The following is a 16,400-nucleotide window of genomic DNA, read 5'->3' as shown; positions in this document are numbered from 1 at the left end:
GGGTCTGGTCCGTCGTGACCCCCTGTCGTCACTGCCACCCATATGGCAGCGCACCCGACCCCATCGGTCTGCCCTGCGGGTGGTGGGTCCACAGGGGTGGGAAGAATCCACGTTGCCTTTTCGGGCTAAGCCCGGCCGGGCCCCGTGGCAGACCCGGCCACCAGGCGCTCGCTGACGGGCCCTCCGTCCAGGTTCCTCTAATATATATATATATATATATATATATATATATATATATATATATATATATATATATATAAACACACACAGATTTTGAGGCAGTTGGAGCAGGACAGATACGGGAAGAATCAAAGGGATCCTTTACTCCAAATACATGAGTTATGGCTGCAGTACCAATACATAATTTCAAAAAGACATACCAGAATCTTATAAATAAAAATATGCCACAAAAATGCCTAGAAAAATACTTCATAAACACATTCATTCACCAATTCATTTCAGAGTGTAGTGACATTGAGAATAGAGAAGTTACACTCTTTATGAATACGAAATAATATCCATCATGAAGGCCGGACAGTTGCTTTCCTTCTCTTCCCTGGCTCCTTCAGAACCATTTAAAGGTTCTCCTTGACATGTTCAATTATAGGGTTTGAGAGAAATGCAATTTCAGATCTTGTACACATGTCGTAGAACCAACAATAAAGCCGACTGTGAACTTTGAGTTTTATCAGATTGTTCCCACTGCCAGACACTGAGGAAAAACGTTCGATTAATGTTAAAAATTTATAGGTAATAACATGGTATTTTTTACATGCCATTGATATGAAAATATATCCAAAATCCAATTACTGAAATTTATCAGAGGATCAACAAAGACATGTCATTTGATTGCTAACAGTGTGAATGTAATTTTGTATATAAGCCTTATACCATACACAAAAGCCGATGATGAAAGCCAGATATAGCTGTGATCAATTACATGCACATGTCAAATCCATTCATATTTTAATTTTGTCCCCAAAGTAGAACAAAAGTTTTTCTGATCAAAAATAGATGAGTGTGATAGTGTGGTGACAGTGAGTGGGCTGAGGCAGTTACGGAAAACACAACAATAATACCATGTCTGTTAATTGCGTCATACAGACAGAAAAGTTCACAGTATGCTTGGAAAAACGGAAAGACAACTATAGAACTTAACCCATAAAGTCCAGAGCTTCATAACTTCTTTTTTTCCCCTCTACTTTCAAACACATTCTGTTGACCGATGTGATCTTCTCACCTCGGTAGCTGTTGATGAAAATTTTCTTCTTGCCTTCCATATGCGCATGATCATTTCGGTCACCAATGGTCACCGTCAGGGTACTCGTTACTGTTTTGACTGGATGGCCACTGTCACTCATGATAATAGGAATAAGGAATTCTTTCTGAAGCTCACGGTCAAACATTCTTAAGGCTGTTAGTGTTGCCGTGCCATTCAGGTTATCCTGGAGGTAAAAATCATTGCTGTGACGGTATTCAGCAGACACCGAGAAGTGGAAGGGTGGGCCATTTTCTGGAGAGTCTGGATCCACAGCCCCGAGAATGGATGATGTTTGGTTCAGCCTTACTACCTAAACACAGAGAGATCATTTGGGGTTGTGGCCTCCTCATATTTTGTAATCTGTATCAATACTAATAACATTTCATTATTATTAAAATATCGTGCTACTAAGTTACATTTTGAATTCATATAAAAAGTGATTAAGTGTACCTGTGGTCCAGCCATGTTCTCAAAGACTATTGGAGAATAAGATGTCTCAAACACAGGTCCATTATCATTTATATCCAACAAAGGCAGCTGAACTGTGGCACTGCCTGTTAAAGGAGGAATCCCATGATCAGTTGCTATGACAACCAATTGATGCTGAGGTATTCTCTCTCGATCAAGTGGTCTGGCCACAAAAAGTAACCCAGACTGGTCAATTGTGAACAGGCCCTCAGGATCTGAATCCTTGGATAGGCTGTAGGTGAGGTCACGGTTCTGGCCTGAATCAGAGTCACTAGCCACTAAATGTGCCACACTGGTTCCCACAGTGATATCCTCTGGCACGGGGGCAAGAGAGAGAAAGTGTGGAATGAAGACAGGAGCGTGATCATTGTAGTCCTCCACCTCCACCACGCAATGGAGAAGACTCGAGAAGTCTGGGTCTTCAACCTGTAACAGGAGCCCAAACAGTATGGCAGTTAGCGTAAGGGGAGAATGTGTAGACATTCATCTTATAGACCAAACATCTTGAGCCAAAATAAACCTATAGTGCACTGTTTCCAAGGTCATGTGCAATATGATTTAAGCGTAATCTTGGGTTTTGTGCATGGATGGATGCATGCATTTTCCACCTGGAGCTAAAAACTCATCCAGTGATCAGAGCAGTGTCATCCAGTATATTTGTGCTCGTATAAATTGAAATTATAAACCAATCATTCCATCTATGTCCATATGCACAAGTGTTCTGCTGCTTTTCTAATAAAACCTTTCAGAATTTCTTCCACAAACATAAAAAGCAGACTTGTGGAATTTTATGGTTCCTGTCTCTGACATATGACACATCTGTTAGCGTTCTCTTCATATTGAAATTCTTTTACCTCTTTCTGATGAATGAACACACAGACACAGACAGACAGACAGACAGACAGACAGACACACACACACACACACACACACACACACACACACACACACACACACACACACACACACACACACACGCTTCATGTTCCTGTTGCGGGAAGCGTTTTTGTCATTTCCAGTTGTGTTTGTTTTGCTGTGGCGTCTAAGTTTGCTGTTGTCACATAAGCACTGTTAAATATCCTGTCTCATTTTAGAACTGTAGAGGAAGCTAGGTGTTTTAATGTAGCCGCAAGAAGACACAAGCCAGTGTCTTATTGTGCCGGTCCCAAGCCCAGATAAATACAGAGGGTTGCGTCAGGAAGGGCATCCGGCGTAAAACTTTTGCCAAATCAAAGATGCGAATCAAACCTATGACTTCCATACCGGATCGGTCGAGGCCCGGGTTAACAACGACCGCCATTGGCGCTTTTGACCTACAGGGCGCCGGTGGAAATTGGATTACTGTTGGTCGAAGAAGGAGAGGAAGAAAGTGCGTTCGCTCGAAGAAAGAGAAGAGGAACACCAAGAGTATAGGACTAAGAGTAGGGACGTTGAATGTTGGAACTATGACAGGAAAAGGTAGAGAGTTGGTTGATATGATGCAGAGAAGGAAGGTAGACATACTGTGTGTACAGGAGACCAGGTGGAAAGGTAGCAAAGCTAAAAGTTTAGGAGCAGGGTTCAAGTTGTTCTATCATGGTATAGATGGGAAGAGAAATGGAGTAGGAGTTATCTTGAAGGAGGAGTTTGTTAGGAATGTCCTGGAGGTAAAAAAGAGTGTCGGATAGAGTGATGAGTCTGAAGCTAGAAATCGAAGGTGTGATGTTCAATGTTGTTAGCGGGTATGTTCCACAGGTAGGATGTGAGCTGGAGGAGAAGGAGAAATTCTGGTCGGACTTTGATGAAGTGATGCAGAGCATACCTAGAAGTGAGAGAGTTGTCATTGGAGCAGACTTCAATGGAAATGTTGGTGCAGGAAACAGAGGTGATGAGGATGTGATGGGCAGGTTTGGTATCCAGGAGAGGAATGCAGAAGGACAGATGGTAGTTGACTTTGCAAAAAGGATGGAAATGGCTGTAGTGAATACTTTCTTTCAGAAGAGGCAGGAACATAGAGTGACCTATAAGAGTGGTGGTAGGAGCACACAGGTAGACTACCTCTTGTGTAGACGGTGTAACCTGAAAGAGATCAGTGACTGCAAAGTAGTGGTAGGTGAGAGTGCAGCCAAACAGCATAGGATATTGGTGTGTAGGATGACTCTGGTGGTGAGGAAGATCAAGAGGGCAAAGGCAGAGCAGAAGACGAAATGGTGGAAGCTGAAAAAGGAAGAGTGTTGCATGACTTTTAGGAAGGAGTTAAGACAGGCTCTGGGTGGTCAGGAGGTGCTTCCAGATGACTGGACAACTACAGCTAATGTGATCAGGGAGACAGGTAAGAGAGTACTTGGTGTGTCATCTGGAAGGAAAGTAGATAAGGAGACTTGGTGGTGGAATGAGGAGGTACAGGAGTGTATACAGAGAAAGAGGTGAGCTAAGAAGAAGTGGGACACTGAGAGGACTGAAGAGAGTAGACAGGAGTACAGGGAGATGCAGCGTAAGGTGAAGGTAGAGGTAGCAAAGGCCAAACAAGAAGCTTATGATGACTTGTATGCTAGGTTGGACAGTAAGGAGGGAGAGACTGATCTATACAGGTTGGCAAGACAGAGAGATAGAGATGGGAAGGACGTGCAGCAGGTTAGGGTGATTAAGGATAGGGGTGGAAGTCTATTGACAGGTGCCAGTAGTGTGATGGGAAGATGGAAAGAGTACTTTGAAGATTTGATGAACGTGGAAAATAAGAGACAACAAAGACTAGAAGAGGTGACCGTTGTGGACCAGGATGTAGCAAATATTAGTCAGGATGAAGTGAGGAGGGCATTGAAGAGGATGAAGAGTGGGAAGGCAGTCAGCCCTGATGATATACCTGTAGAGGTATGGAAGTGTCTGGGAGAGGTGGCAGTAGAGTTTCTGACTGGGTTGTTCAACAGGATCTTAGATAGTGAGAAGATGCCTGAGGAATGGAGGAGAAGTGTGCTGGGGCCCATTTTTAAGAACAAGGGAGATGTGCAGAGTTGTGGCAACTACAGAGGAATAAAGCTGATGAGCCATACAATGAAGTTATGGGAGAGAGTAGTGGAAGCTAGACTAAGGGCAGAAGTGAACATTTGTGAGCAGCAGTATGGTTTCATGCCAAAAAAGAGTACTACAGATGCAGTATTTGCTTTGAGGATGTTGATAGAGAAGTACAGAGAAGGCCAGAGGGAGCTGCATTGTGTTTTTGTAGATCTGGAGAAAGCTTATGACAGGGTGCCCAGAGAGGAACTGTGGTATTGTATGAGGAAGTCTGGAGTGGCAGAGAAGTATGTTAGAGCGGTGCAGGACATGTATGAGGACTGTAAGACAGTGGTGAGGTGTGCTGTAGGTGTGACAGAGGAGTTCAAGGTGGAGGTGGGACTGCATCAGGGATCAGCTCTGAGCCCCTTCTTGTTCGCTATGGTGATGGACAGGCTGACAGACGAGGTTAGACAGGAATCTCCATGGACTATGTTGTTTGCAGATGACATTGTGATCTGTAGTGAGAGCAGGGAACAGGTGGAGGAGAAGCTAGAGAGGTGGAGGTTTGTCCTGGAAAGGAGAGGAATGAAGGTTAGCCGCAGTAAGACAGAGTACGTGTGTGAATGAGAGGGACCCAAGTGGAAGAGTGAGGTTACAGGGAGAAGAGATCAAGAAGGTGGAGGATTCTAAGTACTTAGGCTCAACACACCAGAGCAATGGAGAGTGTGGAAAAGAGGTGAAGAAGCGGGTCCAGGCAGGATGGAACGGGTGGAGGAAAGTGTCAGGTGTGATGTGTGATAGAAGAGTTTCAGCTAAAATGAAAGGAAAGGTGTACAAAACTGTGGTGAGACCAGCGATGTTGTTTGGTCTAGAGACAGTGTCACTGAAGAAAAGACAGGAGACAGAGTTGGAGGTAGCAGAGATGAATATGCTGAAGTTCTCTCTGGGAGTGACCAGGAAGGATAGGATCAGGAATGAGTACATCAGAGGGACAGCACATGTTAGTGGTTTTGGACATAAAGTCAGAGAGGCCAGACTGAGATGGTTTGGACATGTCCAGAGGAGAGATAGTGAATATATTGGTAGAAGGATGCTGAGTTTTGAACTGCCAGGCAGGAGGCCTAGAGGAAGACCAAAGAGGAGGTTTATGGATGTAATGAGGGAAGACATGAAGGTAGTTGGTGTGAGAGAAGAGGATTCAAAGGACAGGGCTAGATGGAGGAAATTGATTCGCTGTGGCGAAAAGCCGAAAGGAGAAGAAGAAGAAGAGGAAGCTAGGTGTTTTATCCAGCTTAAACTTGATAGCGAAAACGAGTTGTTGATTATTAAGGTAGTGTGCCATAGTTTAGTGCTAGCTTAGCGGCTAATCATGGCTATGCTTCCTCCCTTCCGCTCTCTACCCCCTCCTTCTCTATGTTTCTCAGTGTGTCACATGTTTAGTTTTTCCCTGCTTCCTTCAGCGACAAAGGTATCTGCATGAAGTGTAGTGCTTTTGCTGCGATTGAAGCGAAGCTTAGCCAATTGGAGGCTCTGATCCACTCCATAACCGAAAATATAGCTGTGTCACCCAGCCAGGTAGCCTTAGCTGGAAAAGACCCACCAGCTTAGGTTAGCCTTCCACCAGCTCAGGTTAGCCACTCCCCAGCTCAGGTTAGTGGTCCTCCATTAGCTCCCGAGCAGTCAGGAAGGAGCAAAGGAGCAGTGGGTGACTGTTTGAAGGAAGCATAGTGGGAGGCAAAAGCCTCAGGTTCACCACCAACCACCGCAACCACTCCATCTTTCAAACAGTTTTCCCCGCATCCCCAGTTTATGATGAACGTACCCCATATACCCCATTTCCTTTGGGATTATTAAAATATGTTAAAGTATATATCTATATAGTTGATGGAATATTGTACCTAGGGAGACAACCAGGGGGATATGTCCAGGAAAGTCTGGGGGGACACATTGTCCGTCAGTTGTGCAGTGGATTCAGACACAGGTCGCAACATCATCAGTGACAACTTCTTCACCAGTGTGCCTCTTGCAGAAGATTTCCCGGGGGAGGGTCTGACTATCTTGGGAACTTTGTGACAGAACAAGCCAGGCATTCCTCCAGTCATGAAGGCTTTCAGGTCCATAGAGGTCCACAGCACCAAATTTTGGTTCAATGGCAATGTGACCATGATCAGCAATGTAAGAAAGAAGGGACAGGTGGTCCTGCTGCTTAGCACAATGCACCACAGCAGGACAGTGCATGAAAGCAACCCAAAAAATAAGCGAAAAGCGATCCTCTTCTACAATCAGAGGAAAGGAAAAGTGGATATAATTGAGCAGATGGTTGGTAACTACACCTGTAATCGCCAGACATAGAGATGTCCCTTGGTGCTCTGGCATAACATATTTGACGTTGCTGCTCTGAATGCCTATACACTTTTCAGCGCTCAGCACCCTGAGGTTTACACAGGCATCACCCATGGATGACGACACTTCCTCAAAGAGTTCAACAATGGAGATTGTGACACCTCATATGAAAAGTTGACTGGAAGATACCCTGAACCTACCAACCTACATCACAGCAGCAATAGAAAGGGTTGGAGTGAAAAAAACTGCTGTGATCTGGTAACCGGGGAAAGACACACGTTGCTAGCAGAAAAGAATGGAGTGCAGATTATGTCCAAGAAAGAAAGATCGCAAAACCACTGATTGCTGTGTCAAATACAGTACCCCGTGTGCAACAGTCACAGCCCGAAGCAAATAGTTTGTGACATATGCACACAGTGAGAGAAGATCTGTTTATTGCGTGAATTTGGGTGTGTGCACAAAAACTGCAAATTCTTAAAGTAAATGAAAAAAAATAAACAATGCAAATGATTTTGTGTGATAAACATGTTTTGTTACAAATACCTGGAATATGGATGTGTTACAACTTTTAATTTTGAAGCTGCTGAAGAAAAACAATCCCTGGGGTCGATTTTGACCTTGTCTGTGGAAGAGTGGATGTATTGGTAACTTGTGCATCCAAGGGTTAATATAATTAACCTATCATTATCAAAAGGATATTTTCCACAGTCTTTTAAGATGCTGTAACCAAGCCACTTCTCAAAAAACCTAACCTTGACCCTGATGTTGTAAATAATTATCAACCCTTATCAAAACTCCCATTCTTAGCTGAGATCTTGGACAAAATATTTGCTAATCAGTTGTCTGACTTCCTTAAATCCAACGTTATTTGAGAATTTCCAGTCAGATTTTAGGGAAAATCATAGTACAGAAACGGCACTTGTCAAGGTTAGCAACAATCTACTCACCGCTTCAGACAGATGACTTGGTTTTGTACTGGTTCTCTTGGACTTTAATGCAGCTTTTGACAAAATCAACCACAATATTCTATTAAAACGACATGACAAAACAGTTGGTATTGAAGGATTGGCACTGATGTGGTTTGAGTGCTATGTAACTGCCCATTCCGTTTGTTAACGTTAATAATGACTCCTCCCAGTCCACTACAGTTAGCTATGGTATTCCTCAAGGCTCGGTTCTTCGTCCAATACTGCTTATTTTATACATGCTTCCTCTAGGTAATTTGATATGGAAGGACTCCATCCACTTCCACTGTTATGATACGCAATTGCATCTATCAATTAAACCTGATGAAACCAGTCACCTGTACAAACTACAGGAGTGTACTGTATTACAGAGATTAAAGATTCGATGACCAATAAAATTTGCTTCTTAATTCTGCCAAAACTGTAGGATGTAGTGTCTAGTGATGTACTGTAATTGCCTGCATCACTATTGAGGCCAGAACCACTGTAAGGAATCTAGGTGTCATTTTTAATCGGGATTTTTCATGTGACTCTCACAACAGATTTCTAGAACTCCCTATTTACATCTCCGTAACATTGCTAAAATCATCCATTTTCTTCCACTTTATCTGCCGCAGCAGGTCACGGGGAGCTGGAGCCTATCCCAGCTGGAAATGGGGCGTGAGGCAGGGGACACTACGAGTATGACGCCAGTGTTTAGTTTAGTTTATTAGTTTAGCACATGTTCAATACGAGTACAGAAACTGTTTCAAGGTGTGAACGAAGCCTTATTAGGCTTGTACAGAGTTCCACCCCTGCCTGTATCAAATCCAAGACATGCAGGCTAAACGATCAACTGAAGAAAACAATAAAAAATTGTGTATAAATTCCAAAAATAAGAAGGCAGCAAAGACAAATCACGCACAATCAGTACAAAAAATGGATTAACAAATCTGTCAGAAGAACAAATGCAAAGATCAGGAAGACAGAAGGTATTTTTTCAGACAATTTTTGAAAACAGAGAAGGAGGATATTGATTGCAGTAATGGGCTTAATTCACTCTAGAGCTTAAAACCTCTAAAAGTGATGTTGAATTGATGTTTTGAAGTTCGGGTATATGGTAAAAGTAGACTGTTGTTGCTGTGTCTAGTTTGATATGTATTGACATGTGTAGTGGGGGTGACTACATTCAGTAGGGTGACTGGAAGTTCTTGTTTCCTATATATAAATTTGTGTGTTAATAAGCATGTTTGATAAATATTTATTTTGTCAATGGATAGTACTTGGTATTTGTTGAATAGGGGTGCCGAGGGTGCATATCTGTTAGAGTGGGAAATCATTCTAAGGTTTTTTTTTTGTATGACATAGTTTTATTTAAGTATGTAGGATATGTAGCTGCCCAGACAATGTTGCAGTAATTTATGAATGGAAACAAAAAAAAAAGTAATATAAAGTTAAGTGAGCTGTGGAGTGAATTAAGGGACAGACCTTCCTCAATATGCCGAGCATTTTTGCAGATCTTTTTGAGACAAGGTCAATATGATCAGACCATTTGAGACTGCTATCTATAATTACTCCTAAAAATTTAGTACGGTGAACTAATTCTATTTCAGCATTATTAATAATTATTTTGGCTAAATCTATGGGATAATGTTTGTTTGTATTACAGAAGATCATGAAATTACATTTTTTCACATTGAGGGGGAGTTTGTTCAAATGAAACCATTTTGCGATGGAAGATAATTCTTGATTGACGGTTTGAATTAAAATAATGAAATCTTTGTGTAAAGTTACAAGGTTGGTATCATCTGCAAATAATACTGGGAGGAGTTTGGTGCATGTCATGGCCATATCGTTGATATAAATTAAAAATAATAAAGGGCCCAGGATTGATCCTTGGAAAAAATGATATTGATAATTTCTTGGAGGAAAAACCAGGTAGATGGACAAATTGTTCTCGATTTGTGAGACAGTGCACCACGCAGCCACATATAAAGACAGACAACCCACGCACACACACACTCACTACTACGGGCAATTTGGTACCGGCCAATTAACCTGAAGCGCATGTTTTTGGAGGTGGGAGGAAGCCGTAGAACCCACGCAGACACAGGGAGAACATGAGGATGGACTGGCAAGAGGAAGCAATGTGCCCGGAGGCAGAAAAGAGGAAAGGGCTGGCTAACCCAGCTAAAATCCAGCAGACCACCAATCCACTCACTCTTCTTGGCCAATGTGTTCTGACAGATTTGTTAATCCATTTTTTTTACTGTTTTATACTGTTTTATATTTTAATTCAATTTTATACTGTTTAGATTTTATTTTATACTGTTTATATTTTAATACTGTAATATTTTTAAATTTTATACTGTTTATATTTTAGTTATAGTTTAGTATATAAGTCCTGTTAGTGCTGCATGTGTCTGTCTGTTAGTGTAATGTATGTCTTGTGGTATGTCCTGTGATGTCAATGTTTCCTTTTCTCCTGGTATTTATCCAGTATTATTTGTTATTTAATGCCTGAGCAGTGGATATATGCAATTTCCTCCGGGATTAATAAAGTATCTATCTATCTATCTTTGGACAATAAAATAGACATTCTACGCCTCAGGCTGTGGGTCTGGGAGGAGATGAGGAGCTGCTGTGTGGTTGGCCTGACGGAGACCTGTCTAAACCACAGCATGCCGGACTCTACTTTCCAGATCGATGGATCACAGCTGTTCCGAGCAGACCGGGACCATCGATCTGGAAAAACAAGGGGGGGGGTGATGTGTGTATACGTGAATAGAGGATGGAGCACAAATAGTGAACTGGTTAAGAGCTACTGTCCCGAGGCGATAGAACACGTGGCTGTTAAATGCCGGCCGCATTATCTGCAGTTCACGGCGGTGTTCATCACCATTGTTCACATCCCGCCGGGTGCTAATGCTAATGCTAACTGTAACGAAACGTTACGTGAGCTGCATGACACCATCAGCTCACTGCAAATCAGGCACCCAGAGGCGTTTTACGTGGTAGCAGGGGACTTCAACCACGTGAAACTAACGGACACACTGCCCAGCTTTTAACAGCTCGTTACCATCCCCATACGTGGGGACAACACACTGGACTGTGTATACTCCAACCTACATACAGCATACAGGTCCCTCCCCCGACCACACCTTGGCCTATCAGAGATCCAGCAGACCACCAATCCCCTGGCCACATCTCCATCCTGATGGCTCCAGCATATCGTCCCCGGGTGAAATCCCTCAAACCCACGAGGAAAACTGTCACTGTGTGGCCCAAGGATGCAGCCCCGGTGCTCCAGGACTGTTTCCAGCACACAGACTGGCAGATGTTCAGGGAGGTAGCCACACAGTGGGGAGAGGTGAACCTGGATGAATACACTTCCTCTGTCCTCGGGTTCATCTCCAAGTGTGCGGACGATGTCACTAACACCAGAACAATCACCGTCTACCCGAACCAGAAGCCCTGGCTGAATGCAGAGGTGAGAGCTCTGCTAAAGGCCAGGGATGCTGCATTCAGGGCGGGGGAGACAGTGGCACTAAGGGCAGCGAGGAGGGCTCTGGGTAAGGGAATAAAGGAGGCCAAATCCACTTATGCTCAAAAGACCCAGGGTCACCTGACCTCAGGGGACCAACGGAGCATGTGGAAGGGCATCAAGTGCATCACTAACTTTAACACCAGGAATGCACAGGGCCTGACAGACCCCTCCCTAGCAGATGCCCTGAATAAGTTTTATGCCCGCTTTGAGGACCACAACACCTTCCCAGCACCAAACTAACACCCTCCCCCGACGACACGCCCCTCAGTGTGACCACAGAGGATGTGAGGAGGACCTTGCAAAAGATCAACCCTCGCAAGGCTGCAGGCCCCGACGGCATCCCAGGGAGAGTGCTTAAGGACTGTTCCCACCAGCTAGCAGAGGTGTTAACAGACATCTTTAACACCTCACTGCAGCTCACAACAGTCCCCAGCTGCCTGAAGTCTACCACCATCCTCCCGGTCTCCAAAGGCCATTCGGTGAAGGACCTGAATGACCCTCACTCCGATAGTCATGAAGTGCTTTGAGAAGCTGGTCATGGCACACATCAAGGACTCCATAGACATTACGGTGGACCACCACCAATATGCCTACAGGAGAAACCGCTCCACCGATGACGCTATCTCCTCCGTGGTCCACACATCCCTCACCCATCTGGAGAGCAAGGACTCTTACATGCGCCTGCTCTTCTTGGATTTCACCTCTGCATTCAATACCATTATCCCCTAGACCCTGGTGCAGAAACTGGCAGAGCTGGGACTGTCTGCAACCACAGGGAACTGGGTCCTGGACTTCCTGGCAGACAGATCACAGACTGTCAGGAAAAACAACATGGTCTCCTCCCCCATCGCCCTCAGCATCGGCTACCCACAGGGCTGCGTGTTCAGCCTCCTCCTGTTCACCCTACTGACGTATGACTGCTCAGTGAAGCACCCAAGCTGTCATATCATAAAGTTCGCAGACGACACAGTAGTGGTGGGATGCATCCAGAACAACGATGAGTCCAAATACAGAGAGGAGGTGGAGCACCTGATGCACTGGTGCAGATGCAACAACCTCTGCATCAACGTGGGGAAGACCAAGGAGATGGTGGTGGACTTCAGGAGGAAAAGACACCCCCCCCCTGCACATCGGAGGAGCAGCTGTGGAAGTAGTCCCCAGCTAAAGATACTTGGGGGTTCAACTCACTGAGGACCTCACCTGGAGCTGTAACACCTCCTACCTGCTCAGGAAGGACCAAGAGTGGCTCTACTTCCTCAGGAAGCTGAGGCGTGCTGGACTGGGGAGCCCTGTCCTGAAGGCCTTCTACAGGAGTGCGGTGGAGAGCATCGTCACCACCAAAATCATGGTGTGGCACGGCAGCTGCTCTGCAGCAGACAGGAAGGCGCTGCAGAGGGTGGTGAAGGCCGCACAGAGGACTGTAGGGGGTGGCCTCAAAAGAAATCTATACAAGTAGGTGTAGAAGGAGGGCCACCCTCATCATGGCATACCCCGCCCACACAGCACACTGTCTGTTCCAACCCCTCCCCTCAGGCGGGAGACTACGGAGCATCCGGAGCAGCACCACCAGGCTGAGAAACAGCTTCTTTCCAGAGGCTGTAAGACAGCTGAACTCCTGTGGTGCTCTGTAGTCACCCTCACGATGCCCGTGTTTCACCACAGACACACGGGTATTTGCTGCAATATGGTGCTTCATCAGGTGCAATAGATGGAACTTTTAAATTTTATCTCTGGAGAGGCACAATTCACAATTTATGTGACCAGGAAGAGGAGAATTGAAAACAATACTGTTCAAGAAGCAGCTACTGTTTTTTGCTATAACATCAGATGTCGCTTAAAACTAGAATTTGGTTTCTATAAAATGACAAAAGACCTGAATAACTTTAGGAACATCTGGTGTTACAAAAACGTCCTATGCACTTTAGTTGATGACCACCTCACTTTTGCAAACTTCCTGTTATAATGCACTAAATTTTACATTGTATTTCCTTTTGTTTATTGGTGTTTAGTGTTTTTGAGTGTTTAGTGTTTTTGAAGTTTCATCTAATGAAAAATTGTAAAATGTTCTAAATGTTCTGAATGTGATTGAAGTTTTTTTGGAAAAAATCTCCTTCTTCTGAAGCACTTTAGTGCTTTCATCTAATGTAAAATTGTAAAATGTTTGAATGTGATTAAAGTGTTTTTGCAAAAAAAAAAAAAATCCTCACATCATCCTGACTAATCTTTGCTATTTCCTGGTCCACAACAGCCACCTCTTCTAGTCTTTGTTCTCTCTCATTTTCCTCGTTCATCAACTCTTCAAAGCACTCTTTCATCTGCCCATCACACTACTGGCACTTGTCAATACACTTCCAACCCTATCCTTAATCACCCTGACTTGCTGCACGCCCTTCCCATCTCTGTCTCTCTGTCTTTCCAACCTGTATAGAGCAGCCTCTCCCTCCTTACTGTCCAACCTAGTATACAAGTCATCATAAGCTCCTTTTTTGGCCTTTGCTACCTCTGATTTCACCTTACACTGTATCTCCCTGTACTCCTGTCTATTCTTCTTTGTCCCCTCAGTGTCTTACTTCTTCTTACCTAACATCTTTCTCTGTACATAATCCTTTACCCCTTCATTCCACCACTAATTCTCCTTATCTACTTTCCTTCCAGATGACTCACCAAATATTCTCCTATCTGTCTCCTTGATCACATTAGCTGTAGTTGTCCAGTCATCTGGACGCCCCCCCTGACCACCCAGAGTCTGTCTAACTTCTTCATAAAAGTCATGCAACACTTCCTTTTTCAGCTTCCATCATTTCGACCTCTGCTCTGCCTCTGCCCTCTTCATCTTCCTCACAACCAGAGTCATCCTACTATGCTGTTCGGTTACACTCTTGCCTACCACCACTTGGCAGTCACTGATCTTCTTCAGATTACACCATCTACACAAGATGTAGTCTACCTGTATGCTCCTACCTCCACTCTTATAGGTCCTATGTTCTTGCTTCTTCTGGAAGAAAGTATTCACTATAGCCGTTTCCATCCTTTTTGCAAAATCAACCACCATCTGTCCTTTTGCATTCTTCCCCTGGATACCAAACCTGCCCATCACCTCTTAATCATCTCTGTTTCCTGCACCAGCATATCCATTGAAGTCTGCATCAATGACAACTCTCTCACTTCTAGGTATGCTCTGCATTACTTCATCAGAGTCCAACCAGAACTTCCCCTTTTCCTTCAGCTCACATCCTGTCTGTGGAGCATAACCACTAACAACATTGAACATCACACCTTCAATTTCTAGCTAGCTTCAGACGCATCAATCTGACACTCTTTTTATCTCAAGGACATTCCTAAGAAATTCCTCCATCAAGATAACTCCCACTCCATTTCTCTTCCCATCTACACCATGATAGAACATCTTGAACCCTGCTCCTAAACGTCTAGCCTTGCTACCTGTCCACCTGGTCTCCTGGACAAATAGTATGTCTGCCTTCCTCCTCTGTATCATGTCAACCAACTCTCTACCTTTTCCTGTCATAGTTCCAACATTCAACACACGCACTCTCAGTCCTATACTCCTGGTGTTCCTCTTCTCTCTCTTACTACGAACACACTTTCCTTCTCTCCTTTTTCGACCAACAGTAGTCCAATTTCCACCAGCACCCTGTAAGTGAACAGCACTGATGGTGGTCGTTGTTAACCTGGGCCTCGACTAATCCAGTGTGGAAGTCATAGATGTGATTTGCATGTTTGATTTGGCAAAAATTTTGGCAATCCTCTGAATTTATCCTGGCTCAGGACTTGCACAATAAGACACTGGCTTGTAACCTCTTGCAGCTACAATAATAGTGACAATAAGAATGGGATGGCTTACATACCTGAAACAGCTTCTGCATACCTTCAGTGTGAGGTTGAACTTCTGCTCAGTGTGCCGTTCATAGTCCAGATGTTTCTTTAGCCTCAGTGTTCCACGCTGTTCCTGCTTGTGACTGACCATATAGAACTTCTGCTCTTGATCTCCAGCAACAACACTAAATGTCAGCTGGGCATTTTCCCCAGTATCTCTGTCCTCTGCAGTGAGTTCAAGGATCTATTGGAATATAAAATAAGTTTTGGTTAATTTATTTATTTGGGTAGCTCATCACAAATTCAGTGTTTTTCTTTTTTGTTTATCTTTTTCTTTTACGCTCTCACTAGTTTGTCTCAAACCCAAACTAGTTTCTCTCAAAAAAAATTGAAAAAAATAAAACTTTTTTATTTTTTTTTAAACAAAGTCCTTATCTTTGTGGGCCATGTCCATGTACTATTAGGTGGCAGAGTAAATTACCTTTTATCATTGTGATTGGTGCAATTTGATTGTATGTGTGTGTTTTTGGCAGGGTAATTCCAAATTTTCTCAATTATATACTGTATAAAACAATAGCATGAACTGGTGATAAGAAGTGATTGGATGTTGAGGTTGTCATGGAGTTACTGTCAATTCAAATTATTTTTCAGAAAAGAAGAAGCTGCTTTAACGCTACTATCCATTCTTCAATCTACCAGACTACACACACTGTCTGGAATAATACTGCTGATGTGAATACATCTCAAAGACAATATTCATCTATCATTAAAAGGAATGGATAGTGAATATATTGTATAATTTGGAAATTGCATTTTTTTGTGCTAGCACACTGACCATATTAACTTGGAATAGAATCAGAAAAGCCAAAACACCTCCATAAAGATATAGGATTTTTTTTAAGCATTCATCCCACAGTATAGCCAAAACAGTTGGTGATGTTTCATCATGAAACAGGGACTGTTTTTCACGTTGACAGAATAAGAATCTTGGCTTGATGACATCCACGTGAATAAACTCTCTAATATTTAA

The 16,400-nt window shown here is 43.6% G+C and overlaps 1 protein-coding gene across 1 annotated transcript in view; it reads right to left on the bottom strand.

The window, feature by feature from the left end:
- Positions 1-16,400, bottom strand: part of si:ch211-186j3.6 (neural-cadherin) — a 593,489-nt gene that overhangs the window by 255,387 nt on the left and 321,702 nt on the right. The window contains exons 20-22 of the mRNA XM_068311636.1: positions 15,423-15,614; positions 1,712-2,155; positions 1,241-1,571 (exon numbers count right to left, since the gene is read on the bottom strand). Of these exons, the coding sequence (XP_068167737.1) occupies positions 1,241-1,571; positions 1,712-2,155; positions 15,423-15,614 (967 nt within the window). The remainder of the gene's footprint in view (positions 1-1,240; positions 1,572-1,711; positions 2,156-15,422; positions 15,615-16,400) is intronic.

This window comes from Antennarius striatus, chromosome 1, assembly GCF_040054535.1.
Source record: "Antennarius striatus isolate MH-2024 chromosome 1, ASM4005453v1, whole genome shotgun sequence".
In the NCBI taxonomy this organism is placed as follows: domain Eukaryota; kingdom Metazoa; phylum Chordata; class Actinopteri; order Lophiiformes; family Antennariidae; genus Antennarius; species Antennarius striatus.
The sequence above is the reverse complement of the archived record's forward strand: the minus strand, read 5'-3'. Positions and strand labels throughout refer to the sequence as shown.